Source organism: Hemicordylus capensis, chromosome 2 (assembly GCF_027244095.1).
Source record: "Hemicordylus capensis ecotype Gifberg chromosome 2, rHemCap1.1.pri, whole genome shotgun sequence".
NCBI classification, from domain to species: Eukaryota; Metazoa; Chordata; class Lepidosauria; order Squamata; family Cordylidae; genus Hemicordylus; species Hemicordylus capensis.
The window spans coordinates 363,497,535-363,513,719 of record NC_069658.1 but is presented as its reverse complement, the minus strand read 5'-3'; the positions used below and the strand labels follow the sequence as shown (position 1 = coordinate 363,513,719).

General features: G+C 45.0%; 1 protein-coding gene across 2 annotated transcripts in view; it reads right to left on the bottom strand.

Moving 5' to 3' along the window:
- The window catches only part of NEURL1B (neuralized E3 ubiquitin protein ligase 1B), a 316,674-nt gene that overhangs the window by 69,565 nt on the left and 230,924 nt on the right, over positions 1–16,185 (bottom strand). Inside the window, exon 1 of one of the 2 annotated variants that reach the window (XM_053298415.1) lies at positions 293–705. The exons of the other annotated variant lie outside the window; for it this stretch is intronic. Within the exon in view, the coding sequence (XP_053154390.1) occupies positions 293–323 (31 nt within the window). The 5' untranslated portion in view covers positions 324–705. Of the gene's footprint in view, positions 1–292; positions 706–16,185 lie in introns of those variants that run through there. 2 annotated transcript variants of the gene reach the window in all.

The following is a 16,185-nucleotide window of genomic DNA, read 5'->3' as shown; positions in this document are numbered from 1 at the left end:
CAAGGGCAGGCCGTGGGGGGCGGCAGTGGAGGGAGAGCGACAGGGAGAGCGCCCTTCGGCCGTTACACACACAGAGCCTGTGGAAACACACATGCAGAACCTGGGGCCATTCGTGCCCGTGCGCAGGCGAGACGAGTGGGCATCCTTGTCTAGCTGTTCAGGCAGAAAGCGCTCCCGAGCCAGCGAAGCCCGTCTCCTGCCTGGGCCCGGGTCCAGCACAAGCTCAGCAGGGATCGGGGGAGGCAGCAGCGGCGACTATTCACAACCGGCCCTCCTTCCCCGCCCCGCTTACCTGTCAGGGTCTTGTGCACCGTGTTGCCCATCACTCCTTCGTTCACTCACGCTGCGCAAAGCGGTTTGGGACACGACGCTCTCGGAGTCCGGAGCTGTGCCGTGCTGCTCTGAAGGGCCATTGACGGGGACAGGGGAGGGGGAGGCGCCGCTGCCAGCTCCTGCCGCCCGGGTTGCGCTTGGCTCCGCTCGGAATTTTCTTGCGCCGAACCCGGAGCAATACTGAACCAGCCCCGGCAGCCAGCAGCGCCCCGAGCTCCCCGCGGCCGGGGCCGCCTCCAGAGGGGTTGGCCGAAGCCACGGAGCCCAACCCTTCTTCCCGCCCAGCCGGGGAGGAGCCCGCCGCGCACGCATTGTTTGAAAGTTGGCAGCTGCCTGTTTGCCTGGCATATACGTCGGACGGGATAGAGGAGGTGGCGGCGGTGCCGGAAGGCGGGAGAAATTTACAGAGGCGCTTGTTTCGTCACAATGCGCGCAGTGGGAGAGCAGCTGGGTGGGGGCGAAAAAGGCTTGTGGCTCGGTCAGTGAAACCTGGTATCCTTTCCCCTCCCCCTTCTCTTTACTTGTGACTTTACTTGCTCTGCTAGAGCAGGAGAAACAGTCAAAAGATGTAGCCTCCTCCTCCTCCCCACCTGGGGCGGGGGGGGGCAGCATTTGACCCAGGCCTCAGACCCGGAGGGAACCAACCAACAGTGGCACATTCTGGCTCTGAAACTAAGAAAAAGGGGGGTGGGGTACAGATGAACATTCACCCTCCTGGTCTACTCCAAAATAAGCTACTGTCATTTATTGCCCCTCCCTCCCCCAGAATGTTTTGCTGTTTCAAAACCTGATGGAAAAGCAACACCAACCCCATCCACAATAAATAGAATGTGGTGGGAAGCAAAACAGTGGTACCTGTTGTTTTTAAGTCAGATTCATTTTTTTAAAAAAAACCAATAGAATAACCGGGAGCTGGAGTGTGCTTAGGAATCAGTCAGTCCACTCTGCTTTGAAATAAGCTCAATGTGGTTCCAGGCTTAACTAACCACATTCAAGGAGAAGGAACTTCCATTGCATCAATTTCAAAAGCACTTACCTTTCAAATGCAGTTTTTTGTTTTTTGTTTTAAAAGCATTATATCCCACCTTTCCATTTGGAATTAAAATGCCCAAGATGGCAAACACCACCAAAGATTTAAACATATTTTAAAATGGGGGAGGAAGGTGAGACAAGAGCAGTAAGGTACTTTTACATGGGACCTTTTTCAAAGCTCAGATGTACTCATTTAGCCCACTTGATCCCTTCCCCTGAGCCAGGTAGTTAACAATCTCCAGGATGTTTTGCCAGGTTTGGCTGAATACCAAGGGCACCAATAGCTCCCAATGCATTTTCAAGCTTCAAAGCATTACCCTTGAGACATGCCGTGAACTCACAGGCAATACAGCTGCTGGGTGAAGTGGCAGTAGGAGAGGCCATGATGCAGTTAACTTTTGGTAGCAGTGTGCCAGGAGTTTAAGAACCCTCCAGTCTAAAGATGCTTGGTTTCACACACCAAATAGAAACAGCTCCCTCTGTCTTGTATACATGGCCTCATTGTCCTTTCTATGCAGTCAAGGAAGGGATTGTAGCACAAGTTATGCATGGGCAGTACCTCTGACTCAAGGGAAGGGATCAGGTGTGCTACATTAGCACATCTGAGTTTTGAAAAAGGTCTCATGTGAAAGTACCTTCAAGCTGGTGACCTACCTATACTGCCCTTCTCTCCCCTCCCCTCCAATTTTAAAATATTTTTTTAAACTTTGGTGGTGTTTGCCACCTTGGACATATTGATTCCAGCTGAAAAGGTGGGATTGAATGCTTAAAAAATATTAAATCATCTGCATTTGAAAGCTACATCCAGAAGTATTGTGTTGGGGTTTCTATATAACTCAAATAATTACAGCAACCATGCTCAAAATTTGAATTTGCTAAATTCACAAGTTTAGAACTTAAGCCAAGCATATGAGACTTGGAAGCTGTTCTCATGTGCACCCTAGCTCAAGCTAGGGAAGCCCAGCTGGGTTAGGCTACATGTGAGAACCACTGGGATCGGGCCCAATCCCAGGCTCCAGGATCGTGTGTTCACTGGGGCTGCATTCAGCCCTTGCAGACACAGATATGGGGGCCTAGAGTGCCCGTTTGCTGGGAGAATCCCCCAGTGTACCATGCATGTTGTCCAGTGCATTGTGGGATAACAGTTACATATGAAATAAAATCCATTTTCACCTATTTCCTTTTGTTTGTTTTTTCTCTTAGTTGACAAATTTGAGGGCCCCCACACCCAGTAGTATAAACAAGTTGGCTTAGTTTTCTATCTACAGCATGAAGATAGAAAATGAAGCCAGTTTTGCAAAATCAAGAGCATACAAAGAATAATTTTATCCAAAATATGTATAAAGGAAAAAGAAAGAGACAATTAACAAACGACTTTAAATTATTGGTAGAATAATTGGTGGGATGGGTTTGTATAAGAAGTCAAAAGCTGAAATTTATATTGATAAAGAACATCTGTCTATTTTTTAACAATACTGGCAAAGGCCAGGGGGAGCATCTACTGCGACCATTAAAAAATAAAATCACAAGTGGCTGCCTATTAGAATAAAAACACTGGCCTATGTGAGGAAAACTACTCAATGTAACCCCACTTAAATTAATTTCAATTGGACTACTTTGAGTAGTTTTCCTCATGTCAGTCAGTGAATTTGGCTTCAAGTGACTGTCAGCCTAGTGCAACACCTGAAATTTATATTCTGCTTCAAGAATAAAAGTCTACCTTGTTTCTCTGCTTTTCACTTCTGCCTTAGACGGAACCTGTGAGTTTCAAGTGAGTGTTGGAAACTGGACTGAGTTAACTTCCAAACTTTATATTTCCAAAATATGGGGGGTACAGCCATTTTTTTGCTTCCTTTGTCTAAGCGGCACTTTTGTGTGTGTATTGAAACTGTCTTGCACCTTCCAGAGGCTGAGCCAAGTCTGCAGAATAAATGGCAGACTGTTGAGGCTCCTACAATAGGTCCCCTTCCACACTGTCCTTTTGCTTACCATCTGGTCTGATGGTAAGTTCTATTTTAAAAACTTCATTGTTTGATACTTTGTTACTTTTGGTTTGTCCTAAATAAAACATTACCCTCCTTTGGATTTATATATATATTTGGAGAAATGCTTGATTGATTGATTGTTAAATTTATATGCCGCCTTTCATTAAAATAATCCCCAGGCGGTTTACAGCAGAATTTAAAAACAAGATTGTAAAAAAGACACAATTAAAATATTAAGCTAAAAATATAAAACAAATCTGATTAAAAATTTAAAACACAAGCATAAAAGCAATACAAAGTACAAAGAGCAGCAGCAGAGACAATCATATAAAAGCCTGGGTAAAAAGCCACAATTTAACATGCTTTCTAAAAGCTTTGATGGAGACTGAGCAGCGAATAGCCACCGGGAGAGCATTCCAGAGTCTGGGGGCAGCAACAAAGAAGGCCCTGTCCCGCGTGCACGACAATTGAGCCTCCCTCATTGTTGGCACCTGGAGGAGAGCCCTCTCAGATGACCTCATCAAGCGGGCAGCAACCCTTTGGGAACAGGCGGTCCTTCAGGTATCCCGGGTCCAAACCATTAAGGGCTTTAAAGGTCAAAACGAGCACCTTGAATTGGACCCAGAAACAAACTGGTAGCCAGTGCAGCTCTTTCAAAATGGGTGTGATGTGATCCCACCGGGCAGCTCCAGATAAAACCCTAGCTGCCACATTTTGCACGAGCTGAAGTTTCCGGATATTCTTCAAGGGCAGCCCCACGTAGAGCGCATTACAGTAATCCAGCTGTGACGTGACTAAGGCATGGGTAACTGTGGCCAGATCTGCCTTCTTGAGAAAGGGATGCAGCTGGCGCACTAGCCGAAGCCATGCAAAGACACCCCTTGCCACCACCTCCACCTGAGTTTCCAAAAGCAGAGCCGGGTCCAGTAATACCCCCAAGCTGCGTACTTGCTCCTCCAAGGGGAGTGCAACCCCATCCAGAACCAGTAAAATCTCATCTCGATTGGCTCTCCTACTGACCAACATTACCTCCGTCTTGTCTGGATTCAATTTCGGTTTATTAGCCCACATCCAACCCATCACGGCCTCCAGCCCGATTCAGGGCATCCACCGCCTCCCTAGGATCAGGTGACAAGGAGAGATAGAGCTGAATGTCATCTGCATATTGCTGACAACTCAGTCCGTCCCCAGATGACCTCTCCTAGCGGTTTCATGTAAATGTTAAACTGCATAGGGGACAAGACCGAACCCTGCGGGATCCCACAGGCCAGTGGCCACAGAGCTAAGCAGAAGTCCCCCAGCACCACCTTCTGGACCCTCCCCCCAAGAAAGGACTGGAACCACTGCAACGCAGTACCTCCGATTCCCATACTCGAGAGATGGCTCAGAAAGATACCATGGTCGATGGTATCGAACGCCACCGAGAGGTCCAACAGAACCAACAGGGATGCACTCCCCCTGTCTAGTTCCTGGCGTAGGTCATCCACTAGAATGACCAAGGCAGTCCCAGTCTCATATCCGGGGTGGAAGCCAAACTGAAAAGGGTCCAGGTAATCTGTATCATCCAAGACCCTCTGCAGCTGGGATGCTACCACATGCTCTATCACCTTGCCCAAAAAGGGAAGGTTAGAGACTGGTCTATAGTTGTCCAGGTTGGAGGGATCAAGGGAGGGCTTTTTAAATAATGGTCTTACCATCGCCTCCTTGAGGCATGATGGCATCCTCCTCTCCCTTAATGAGGCATTAATAATCACCTCCAACTATCCACCTGTCCCCTCCCTGGCAGCTTTTATTAGCCATGAAGGGCAAGGGTCAAGAGCACACAAGGTCGCCCACACCCTGCCCAGGATCTTGTCCACATCCTCAGGCTGCACCAACTGAAAAAAACCCAATACAATAGGACCAGATGGTACCAAAGGCACATCTGCCAGAACTGCCAAAACTCTGGAGTCCAAATCAGCACGGATGCGAGCGACTTTATCCACAAAGTGACACACAAACTGATTACAGCGGGCTGTGGATGATTCCCCCCCCCATTACCTGGGGGATGTGTGCAGCAATGTCTTTGCTACACGAAACAGCTCCACTGACCTGCAATGAGCAGATGCAATGGAGGCAGAGAAAAAGGATTTCTTCGCCACCCCCACCACCACAGAGTAGTCCCTAAAATGGGCTCTAGCCCGTGTTTGGTCGGATTAATCCAACTCTTCCTCCAGTGTTGTTCCAGCTGTTGCCCGAGTTGTTTCATCGCCCTAAGCTCCAAGAAAAACCAAGGAGCCGAATGGGCTCCACCAAGCCGGAGAGGGCGTTTAGGAGCAACTGTGTCAACAGCCTGAGCTGTCTCTCCATTCCAGAGATCAACCAGGGCCTCGACAGGGTCACCAGCTCTGGACACTGGAAATCATCATCTGCCTCAGAACATTTATACAATAAATTTATACAATATATGATGTATACAATAAATACTTTAATTCAAACACTTATTTTCCATAGAAGTCATATAAGCATGAAAATATAACAAAATATCCAGAAGTGTAAAATATAAACAAATGTTGCAGTTTTGGGGACTGCCACAGATAACATTGTTCAAAAAGGGTTTAAATGTGCTTCTTTAAGCCAGCTGTTCAAGCTGAGGTGGTTTTGCCCCAATACCAATCTCCAGTGTTATTTCTAATAAGGTCAATTTAAAGGATGTTTTCCCTTGAAATGTACGTTTCTTAGAAGTCTAACAGAGCAGATTCTCAGTTTTGTGTAAACATGCACTTAGTTGCCATATTCATGCATTCTTATGGCATGGAGGCATAAGATACCATAAGATGCTGATGCTTAATAGTTTCAGGTCATCCTAACATTAGGGTGGCTACCAGGCTCTCCTACCCACAATTTTAACTTCAGATAGGCACAATGAGTATATATTTTGCATTTAAGTTGGGGCTAATGGTAGATCATTTCTATCATATTCATAGCATTCTCCTGGATACAAAAGTTTGAGTAAGGTGATTTTAAAAAGCTGCCTTTTACCTGCTAAAGCAAAATTTGTACTAAAAATCCCTGCTATAACATACTAAGTTAAAAGGTTGCCTAAAAATACTGGCCTAGGATGGTGATACCCAAGTTTTTCCAATATAGTTGCCTCCATCTCAAGAAAGATATTAAGGATAGTCATGGAGACATATCCTAAGTCCCCCTGACTCACCTCCAAAGATCCTTCAGCTGCTCATTAGCAGGGATTTGAACCAGCAACCTCTTGCTCCCTAAGCAAGTTACTTCCCTGCTGTGCCTAGGTGGCTTCCCAACATATTGTACCTGATAAATAATACTTGTACCTGATAAATAATACACTTATTTGAATTGTTGAGAACTAGGGAGCTATGAACATACAACTTAGCACAACAGAGACATTTGTTTTGAATAAATGTGTTATCAGATAACATTAATAACAGATAACATGTCTGTTAATAACAGATAACCTATCTGTGTTATCAGATAACATGCACACACCAAAAATCGCACAACACCTTTTGAACCAATCCGGGTGCCTTTCGACGGCATAGATCTTTGGCCAGCATCATGCAGGGACACACATAGACATGTGCATCACACAGTGTTATCTAACAATGTGCCTATCTAATAACATGACAATCTAACTGGTCCAGGCATTCACTTATTTATTTTATTTTTACATTTTATATCCCGCTCTTCCTCCAAGGAGCTAAGAGCGGTGTACTACATACTTAAGTTTCTCCTCACAACAACCCTGTGAAGTAGATTAGGCTGAGAGAGAAGTGACTAACCCAGAGTCACCCAGCAAGTCTCATGGCTGAATGGGCATTTGAACTCGGGTCTCCCCGGTCCTAGTCCAGCACTCTACCTACTACACCACACTGGCTTATAACACCATTGTATCATAGCATGGGAAATTTGCCAACAAAAGCACCTCATAATCAACATTCCAAGTGTATTATATTGTAGAATATATATGGGTGTATGCTGGTTCGTGGAAAATTGTTCTGATACTGGCTGAAATCAGGTCAATAGTTTTGAAAGGCAGAAAGATCAATCACTATATTTTAACAAGTTGTTTGAGTAAGAACTAATCTGCCTACTTTCCTTTCCCAATCTACAACTGGACTGAATTTGGTTCAGATCGAGGTTCACAAGTTAGATCTCATGCACTTCAAATGTTCATATGTCCGCCATCTTGGATTGGGGTGGATGATATCATTACAATGTACATCATTGAGGTGTCCCTGTGTCACTTACTACAACTGTACCAAATTTGGTTCACATTGGTTACTGTCCTCAAGTTAGTGCACTTGCGCCTCAAAAGTTCACATGTCCACCATCTTGGATCAGGGTGGATAATATCATCAGAAACTACAACACTGGGGTGTCCATACAGCTGTAGCAAATTTGGTTCAAATTGGTTAGAATGTCCACAAGTTAGTACACTTGTGCCTCAAAAGTTTGCATGTCTGCCTTCTTGAATTGGGTTGGATGACATCACCACAAACTACACCATTGAGGTGTCCCTGTGTGTCACTCACTGCAACTAATTTGGTTTAAATTGGTTAGATAGTCCACAAATTGGCCCGCTTACGCCTCAGATGTTCACACGGCTGCCATCTTCAATTTGAGCGATTGACATCACACACCACGTTATCTGGGCATCCCTATGTGTCCCTAGAACTGTAGCAAATTTGGTTCAAATTAGTTAGGCGGTTCACAAGTTAGCCCACTTGTGCCTCAAAGGTTTATGCGTCCGCCATCTTAGATTCGGGTGGATGACATCATCACAAACTATGCCATTGAGGTGTCCCTACAACTGTACCCGATTTGGTTCATATTGGTCCAGGCATTGCAAAGTTGATATAGGGGGCCCACACGGACAAACACACACACAGAATTCTGGATGATCTCATAAGCCTACTGGAAAGTAGACTTAAAAAAACAAGTTGTTTTAATAAAAACTCATCAGCCTACTTTTCTTTCACTGTTTGGTGCAATCAACCACATCAGGTGCAAATCAAGGTCCACATGTTAGATCTCTTGCACCTCAAATGTTCTCAAAAGTTTACACATCCACCAACTTGGATTGAGGTGGATGACATCCTCACAAACTACGCCGTTGAGGTGCCCCATATGTCTCTACAACTGTACCCAATTTGGTTCATATTGGTCCAGGCTTTGCCAAGTTGATAGTGGGGGCGACACATGGACACACACAAAGAATGCCAGGTGATCTCATAAGCCTACTGGAAAGTAGGCTAAAAAGCATGGTAATATGGCAAAACTGTGTCCTTGGATTGTGTTTAAGGACAAAAGAAAACTGAGCATAGAGAATATGCACTAATGCAGAAAAGCTTAAAAAGCTGTCAGCAGACAACATCCAGAACAATACAAAGATGACACTCTGGCGGGAAGAGAGAGAGTCCTCTTTTAATGGGGATTTTCTCTGCCACCTCAGGAGATATAAATGCCATTTATATGGCCATGGTGTGTGTGTGTGTGTGTGTGTGTGTGTGTGTGTGTGTGTGTGTGTGTGTGTGTGTGTGTAAGAAAGACAGTGCCCTCCTTCCTCTGGCAACAGTGTTTCGCCACGTTTAGACTACAACACAACCTGCATGGGTCTTCCCTTGAAGAGTACTTGGGAATTTCAGCTAGTACAAAACACAGCAGCCAGAGTTCTCTGTGGTACTGCAGAGTGGGAGCATATTACTCCCACCCTTAAAGAGCTGCACTGGCTGGCTGGCTATTTCTGGGCCCAATTCAAAGTGCTGGTGATTACCTTTAATGCCCTCAATGGTTTAGACCTCAGTATTTGAAAGACTGCCTTTCCCCTCAGATGACTGCTTGCCACACAAGATCAGCAGAGAGGGCTCTACTTTGTGTGCTGACACCAAGGGAGGCTCAGTTGTTGGGCATGTGGGACACTTCTCTGTTATTTCCCCCAGACTGGGAAGCACTTTTTCTGTGGTTGTTCATGCCCTCCCAACCTCATCTACCTTTTGTTGGCAGGCCAAAACAGTACCGCTCACACATACCTTTGGGTCTCTGAATACTCTGATGTTGTGGTTACTGTATTTAATATAATCCCGTCTTTACTGTTTGCGATATGCTGTTTTTTAATCCTTTTTATTTGCGAGTTTTTAAACGTGTGTTATTGTATTTTCATGTTTTGATAGCTGCCTTGGAATTTTATATAAGGTAGAATATAAATAATAAAGTTATACATGCAGCTCTTTCTCCACAGCTTGGCATGAGCACCTGTCCAACCCAGAATCCCTCCCATAGTGACAAAATGGGCGAGGGGCACATGAGGTGAGTCACTGACAGGGAAAGAAAGCATATGCAGATGTAATGGGGAAGGATTCAGAAGCAAATAGGAGGGATGGAGAAGGGGCTTTTGGAAGGCTTATGTTTAGCACAACCATATACATCATAACCATAGCCCAGTATAGAACTGGAATTGGAGGGAGCAGGCTTTTAAAAGTACATGTCATGGGGTATTTTGGAAATGAATCATTGGGGCTTGAATGTTGGGCAGAAAATGAAAAGGGATGGAGGCTTACAAGTAGGGGAAATGGTATGTGTGGAAGCAGGGTAGGGAAGAAGAGCTTTGGAAGAGCTTAATTTGAGCCAGGGTTCAGCTGGGCTGTCAGGGATTAGCCACTGAAGCTATTCACATGCGTGGGCAAAAGTGGGTTAAGGAAGCCCAGCCCAGTTTTGCATACATGTGTGTACAGCCAGGATCAGGCCTGATCCCGGTGATGCTGTGGCGGCAAACCCACCTCCAGAGATACCCTCCAAAATGAGGTTAGGAGAGCGAGCACTCTCCTAACGCAGTTTTAGCTGGGGTTGGCAGATTGCAAAGACCCCAGCCGGCTTCAGGAGGGGGGATCCCAATAACGCACCACGCACTCACACAGTGCATAATGGGAGCTCTGGCGGTGCAATGTATCTGGCACCCCAACCTTCGGAGCTACTGGCAGCAGCCGGTAATTGTCTGGGTGGGCGATCCACCCGCCCAAATGACAGAACCAGGTCATCTGTGAGGAGGTAAGCTTTTTAAGGCTTCCTCCCCACTAGCCCTCTTGCTCTTTCTCACTGCTTGTGAGAAAGGGCTCAAGGTCTAGGAGAAATAAGCCTAAATTGAGCATAAAGCAAGATGCATCTCTCTACCAACTAAGTAACTATAACCAGCAATTCACTTCACTCCAACTCAGAGAATAGTAGAAATGCAAATAGCAGAAATACAAAATTCTGTATGGAACCACCCACTGAAGAGAAGACCAACAATTATCACAGCCCATCTGGAAATAACAAGGAGCAGGATTTTTCCATTTCACTCGGCAGGTGAATCCAATACAGGAGAAACTGGTATGGCACTGTCTGCCCTACTCAAATCAAACACATCTTTCCATTATTCTTTAAGCTACCTAACACAGAGAAGAGACCAAACGGCCTATCGCCCACTATGAAATCATTGTTGTGAACTCATTAAGAGAGGCTTCATCCAGTCGAGACACATATGTGCCATTGGCTCAGGTTACCCTGAGCAGAAAGCAAATGCAAATCCTGCCATAAAAGATAAAGAATAGGTTCAGTGAAATACAGCATGCCCTTTTGCAAAAGAAAGTGTGTATGGGTTAGGGAGGGGATGCACAGAAAAACCAAGAGGGGAAAATACTCCTCATTAAAGAGCACAGGCAGGGGTTTCTTTCCAGAAGGAGACTTCCCCTCAGCTAATTCACACTTCGGAGGAAAGTGTGAAATATAGGCTTAATAAGGCCTTAAAGTGCAGAAGGGTTGCCCCTTCCAATTTTCTAAAAAGCAGCTCACTTTTGCTTTCCAGAGGAACAATTGCACACAGAATTCCTCCCACACAAACTCCTTTCAATGAAGCTTGCAAGCAAGTGCCACACACCTCACATTTCTATTTTGTAGTTATCAAAATCAATGGAGGAGTTATGTCGCTCTCATCCAGAGCTCATGCACTGAAGAAATCCCTTTACCTTACTTGTAAAAAAATAAAAGAAGTAGTATTGATTTAGATGTATAGTTTAGTGTTTTTTTTTAAGTATTCAGGGCACGGAACAATATTGTTCTCTCTCAAATGGCAAAGTCACTCAGAAAAAGGATTAAAATAGGAATAAATCTTCTCCACATTTCGGTGATGCTGAAATAAGCTTGCACAGTGCCATAAGGAGGCTAATACTTTGTCAGCAGGATTGAGGAGTGGGCAGGGAATAAGCATAATCCAGATAATTATAATGATCTAAGATACAGGATATATGAAACATAGGCAATAACTGTCATGTACATTCTTGTCCTTTCACTGAAGAAATTAATTGCAGCCCTATTATTCTGCCAGAGCAATGATAATCTTGACATTGATCATTGACATTGGCATGATCCCCTTGATGGCTGCACCTCCTTCCAGCTCAGTCTCCCACATATCCAGACATCTGGAAAAAACGGAGCGTTTCAAGCACTGATTTTATTATATAAATGTAAGAATAGATCATCAGTCATTCTTCCACCCTATCCCTCTCCAGGGGTGCTGAGATGATGCAGAGGGAACAATTGCATCCAAGTCTGAACTGTACCCAGTTGTCCCAGAATGGGAACTTGGCACTTATGGCACTCATCCACTCAACTCCCATCACCCAGACAGCCTATTGATGCTTTGGTGCCCAAGGTTTTCTGCTGGTTCTTCCTCTTCTTTACCAACCTATGAAAGCCAGGATGTCAGCTCCTGCTTCTCAAAACCTATTACCCTTATTCAGTTCTTCCCCAAAACAGAAGGACAAACATGGTTTAAAGGATAAAAGGAACAAGAAGTGATGTGATATCTTCATGCTTTTTTCTGAGGAAAAGGGCCTTGTGTTACCCCAAACTATATGTCAGACAAGAAGTTAAGTGCCAAAGGTAGACACTGCATTTTGCTCAAGTGCCTAGGAATACTTTCAGCAATCAGCATCCTTGCCTTCCCCAACAGAATTACATTTGTATGAAGCTGAAGGCATAACAATGAGCCACCCAACATTTAGAAAGTGATGGATTGGTCCATCTTAGTGAAGTGTGCCGTCGAGTCGGTGTCAACTCCTGGCAACCACAGAACACTGTGGTTGTATTTGGTAGAATACAGGAGGGGTTTACCATTGCCTTCTCCCACGCAGTAGGAGATGATGCCTTTCAGCATCTTCCTATATCGCTGCTGCCCAATATAGGTGTTTCCCATAGTCTGGGAAACATACCAGCGGGGATTCGAACTGGCAACCTCTGGCTTGCTAGTCAAGTCATTTCCCCGCTGTGCCATTAGGTGGCTTTTGGTCCATCTTGCCCAGTATTATTTACACTTTCTGGCAGTGACAATTCAGGGTCTTAGGAGTATTCTTTCCCAGCCTTAATGAGCCCCTGGTGGCGCAATGGTAAAACTGCTGCCCTGTAACCAGAAGGTTACAAGTTCGATCCTGACCAGGGGCTCAAGGTTGACTCAGCCTTCCATCCTTCCGAGGTCGGTAAAATGAGTACCCAGAATGTTGGGGGCAATATGCTAAAATCATTGTAAACCGCTTAGAGAGCTTCGGCTATAGAGCGGTATATAAATGTAAGTGCTATTGCTATTGCTATTAATGGGAAATGCCAAGGGTTGATCCTGGGACCTTCTGCACACAAAGCATGTATTTTGTCACAGAGCTATGACCTCATGCTCAGTTGACTTTATGACCCACCTACTGTTCTTTTGCATTCAGTGGCCCATCGGTCATCTTGTGATGTTCTTACAGTATTGCCTGTAATCAACAGAACTGGAAACACTCCTTACTAGGAGACACTGTAAGTACAGCTGGTGGGGTCCAAAGTGTCAAAGCTATGTAGCAGTTGTACAAATGTGGTGGTGGGAGTGATTTGCACCTGAATGCATAGTCAGACTATGTGTGTCCAGACCACATCCACCCCACTTCAGAATGTGTGTCTGTCTTTGCCTCACACTTAGTACACCCCTTGCTTTAGCCCCTCTGCATCACATTATACCCACCATTCACATCTGTCCACTTAATGACCCATTGAAAAATCTTTCTTGGTTTATGGATAGCAACCATCCCACATTTGGGAAAGCATGGATCTTGCTGTATTCCCCAGAGAAGACATGGAGTATAATTGGCCAATATGTTATAGGAAAATTAACTCACGAAGGTGTGCATCCAAAAGCTCATACCATAATAAAGCAATTAATTTTGGAAGTGCCACTGTCCTTTTTGTCTTTTTGCTACTAGGTAAGTGCACTTTGTTCAGCAATTGGAATGAAGTTGAAAACGAATAACCTGACTTTATTGGCACCTGACTGAAGGAGGAAAGAGAGCTGTTGTGGTCATATAAAATGATTGATATAGAGCCTAAAACATTGATACAACCCTAATGTAACAATAGACTATAATGCTGGCAGCTTAGTTTCCTAACTGCTCTTTGGAAAACACTGTGGTTTCTCTCCTACTGCTTAATATGGCTATAATAAATTACCAATTGTTATGTCCCTATCCCTAATGAAATCAGTTCTCATGCCTTAGGGCTTGTTCTCATGATTGTTTTAGTTACTCCCTTAATATCGTTTAGCTTTGCCATTTTTTATCTTATGTCAACTAGTCTCACGTTGAATGTGTGTTATATAAATGGTGTTCTGTACTCCTTCTGGAGGTGCCCATTAACCAAAGATGTGACTGTATAAGGTATTAATTACAAGTATCCAGAAGAAAGAGAGGTGGGGGGAACACCAGTGCTCATTCCCAGCATTCCGGTACTCAAGAATGGCTTCTGTGAACCTCTTTCCTTCCCTGTGAGGCAACTATGGATGGAGTGAGGAGCTGGAATGTTATCAAAGAGGTCTGAAATAATGGTGTTAGACATTTATTTAGAGCTTTTTGTACTTTTGAATGTTGGCTTTATGTATATTAGGCCTGTTCACACAACCATCCACTTCAGGGTATGAGGCCTTCACTGTTCCCTCCAAAGGGTGTGTGTGTGTGCGCGCACGCATGCAGTTTCTGGCAGGTGCACAGTCTCTGCTGTGCCAGCCTCCACTGCCCAACTGCCTAGCACCCCATTCCCCCCTCTTCCTGGCAGAGAAGCATTGCCCTGTTTTCCCCCTCCCCGGCTGGGTCGCCACAGCGCCACCGCGCCTCCTTCTCCCCCCGGCCGGGCCTCCTCCTGTAATTCCAGTTGTTCTTCCACAAGACGGAAGAAGCGAGGAGAATGGAGAGAGGAGGACAGGAGGCAGCAGTAGCGCCCCCACTCCTAGCAGCCCAGAGAGACTGAAGCTGGGGGCCTAGGGGCAAAGTAAAAAAAATTTCAGTTGTGAAACGTACTTCTAGTGAGAAGCCATTTCATTGACTGAAATTAAAAGATGGGCATCTTAGGTGGCAAATTCATTGTCCTTTTCTGCTCTGTTGAATCTTTGTTGATGTGTAATGTTGAGGGTCTCCCCTATTTTTTTCCTACCAAGCTCTGATCCTCTTCCAACAGGATCAGGTAACAAAAGAGAAGAAATAAATGTAGAACACAAAAGTAGGAATACTTCAGGAAGCATAATTAATATTTTGTCTCCAGCCTCACTTCATGGCAATAACAAGGAGCCATCCATCATTTATTTGGGTTGTATTTCCAATATTGCATATTATTAATGCTTTCAAGAGAAAGCCATTTCATCTGTCACCCACTCCTGTTTTATATATATTTTCCACCGGAGTGTTCCACACAACCTTCAATGTAGCTTTTAGAGCTGGTATGTTTGGTAGTCAGAGATGCGGAACACTCTGCTCTTAGTAAAAAGTAAAAGTAAAGTGTGCAATCGAGTTGGTGTCGACTCCTGGTGACCACAGAGATCTGTGGCTGTCTTTGGTAGAATACAGGAGGGGTTTACCATTGCCTCCTCCCACGCAGTATGAGATGATGCCTTTCAGTATCTTCCTATATCGCCGCTGCCCAATATAGCAGATTGGGAAACATACCAGCAGGGATTTGAACCGCTTGCTAGTCAAACTATGGGAAACACCTATATTGGGCAGCAGTGATATAGGAAGATGCTGAAAGGCATCACCTCATACTGTGCAGGAGAAGGCAATGGTAAACCCCTCCTGTATTCTACCAAAGAGAACCACAGGGCTCTGTGGTTGCCAGGAGTTGACACTGACTCGACAACACACTTTACCTTTAGAAGTTTCTTGGTGGATTCTTCCCATGTGACCTGGACAAGGCGGCTGAAGACATTTTACTGCCTGATGTTAAGGACAATATGGTGCCCCACATCTGTGGATGGATGTTCAACATTAGGGGTGGCCCAAGAAGTTGCGGCATCTGGGCAGCATCCCAAATACTGCCTTTCAAACTGACATCTGCAAATGTTGAAAGTGGCATGGGGGACAGGAGGAAAGAGAAAAAAATGCCAGGAGCCTCCCTCTGCATGCTTCTTGCAAGCTGTGTAAAGAGTGTGGAGAGCGATGCTCCTTGCAAGGCATGCAAAGGTCAGATTGAGCCAAAAGATGTTGCATATTGGGGATGAGGCACCAAAAGTTTTCATTCATTCATTATTAACTGGTTGTGTGTGTCCGCGCATGTGAGGAAGAGGGGGAGAGAGAGAGAGAGAGAGAGAGAGAGAGAGAGAGAGAGAGAGAGAGAGAGAGAGAGAGAGAGAGAGAGATTTGAGGTGTCATTAGGATGGCAAAGTGGAAGACTGACAGATCTGACCCATGGGCACAATCTTTGGAAAGCTATCCTGTTCACCCCTCAAAGAAGTTAATGTGAATTTAGATGGTATGTGAGATTTTGCTTTGAAGTT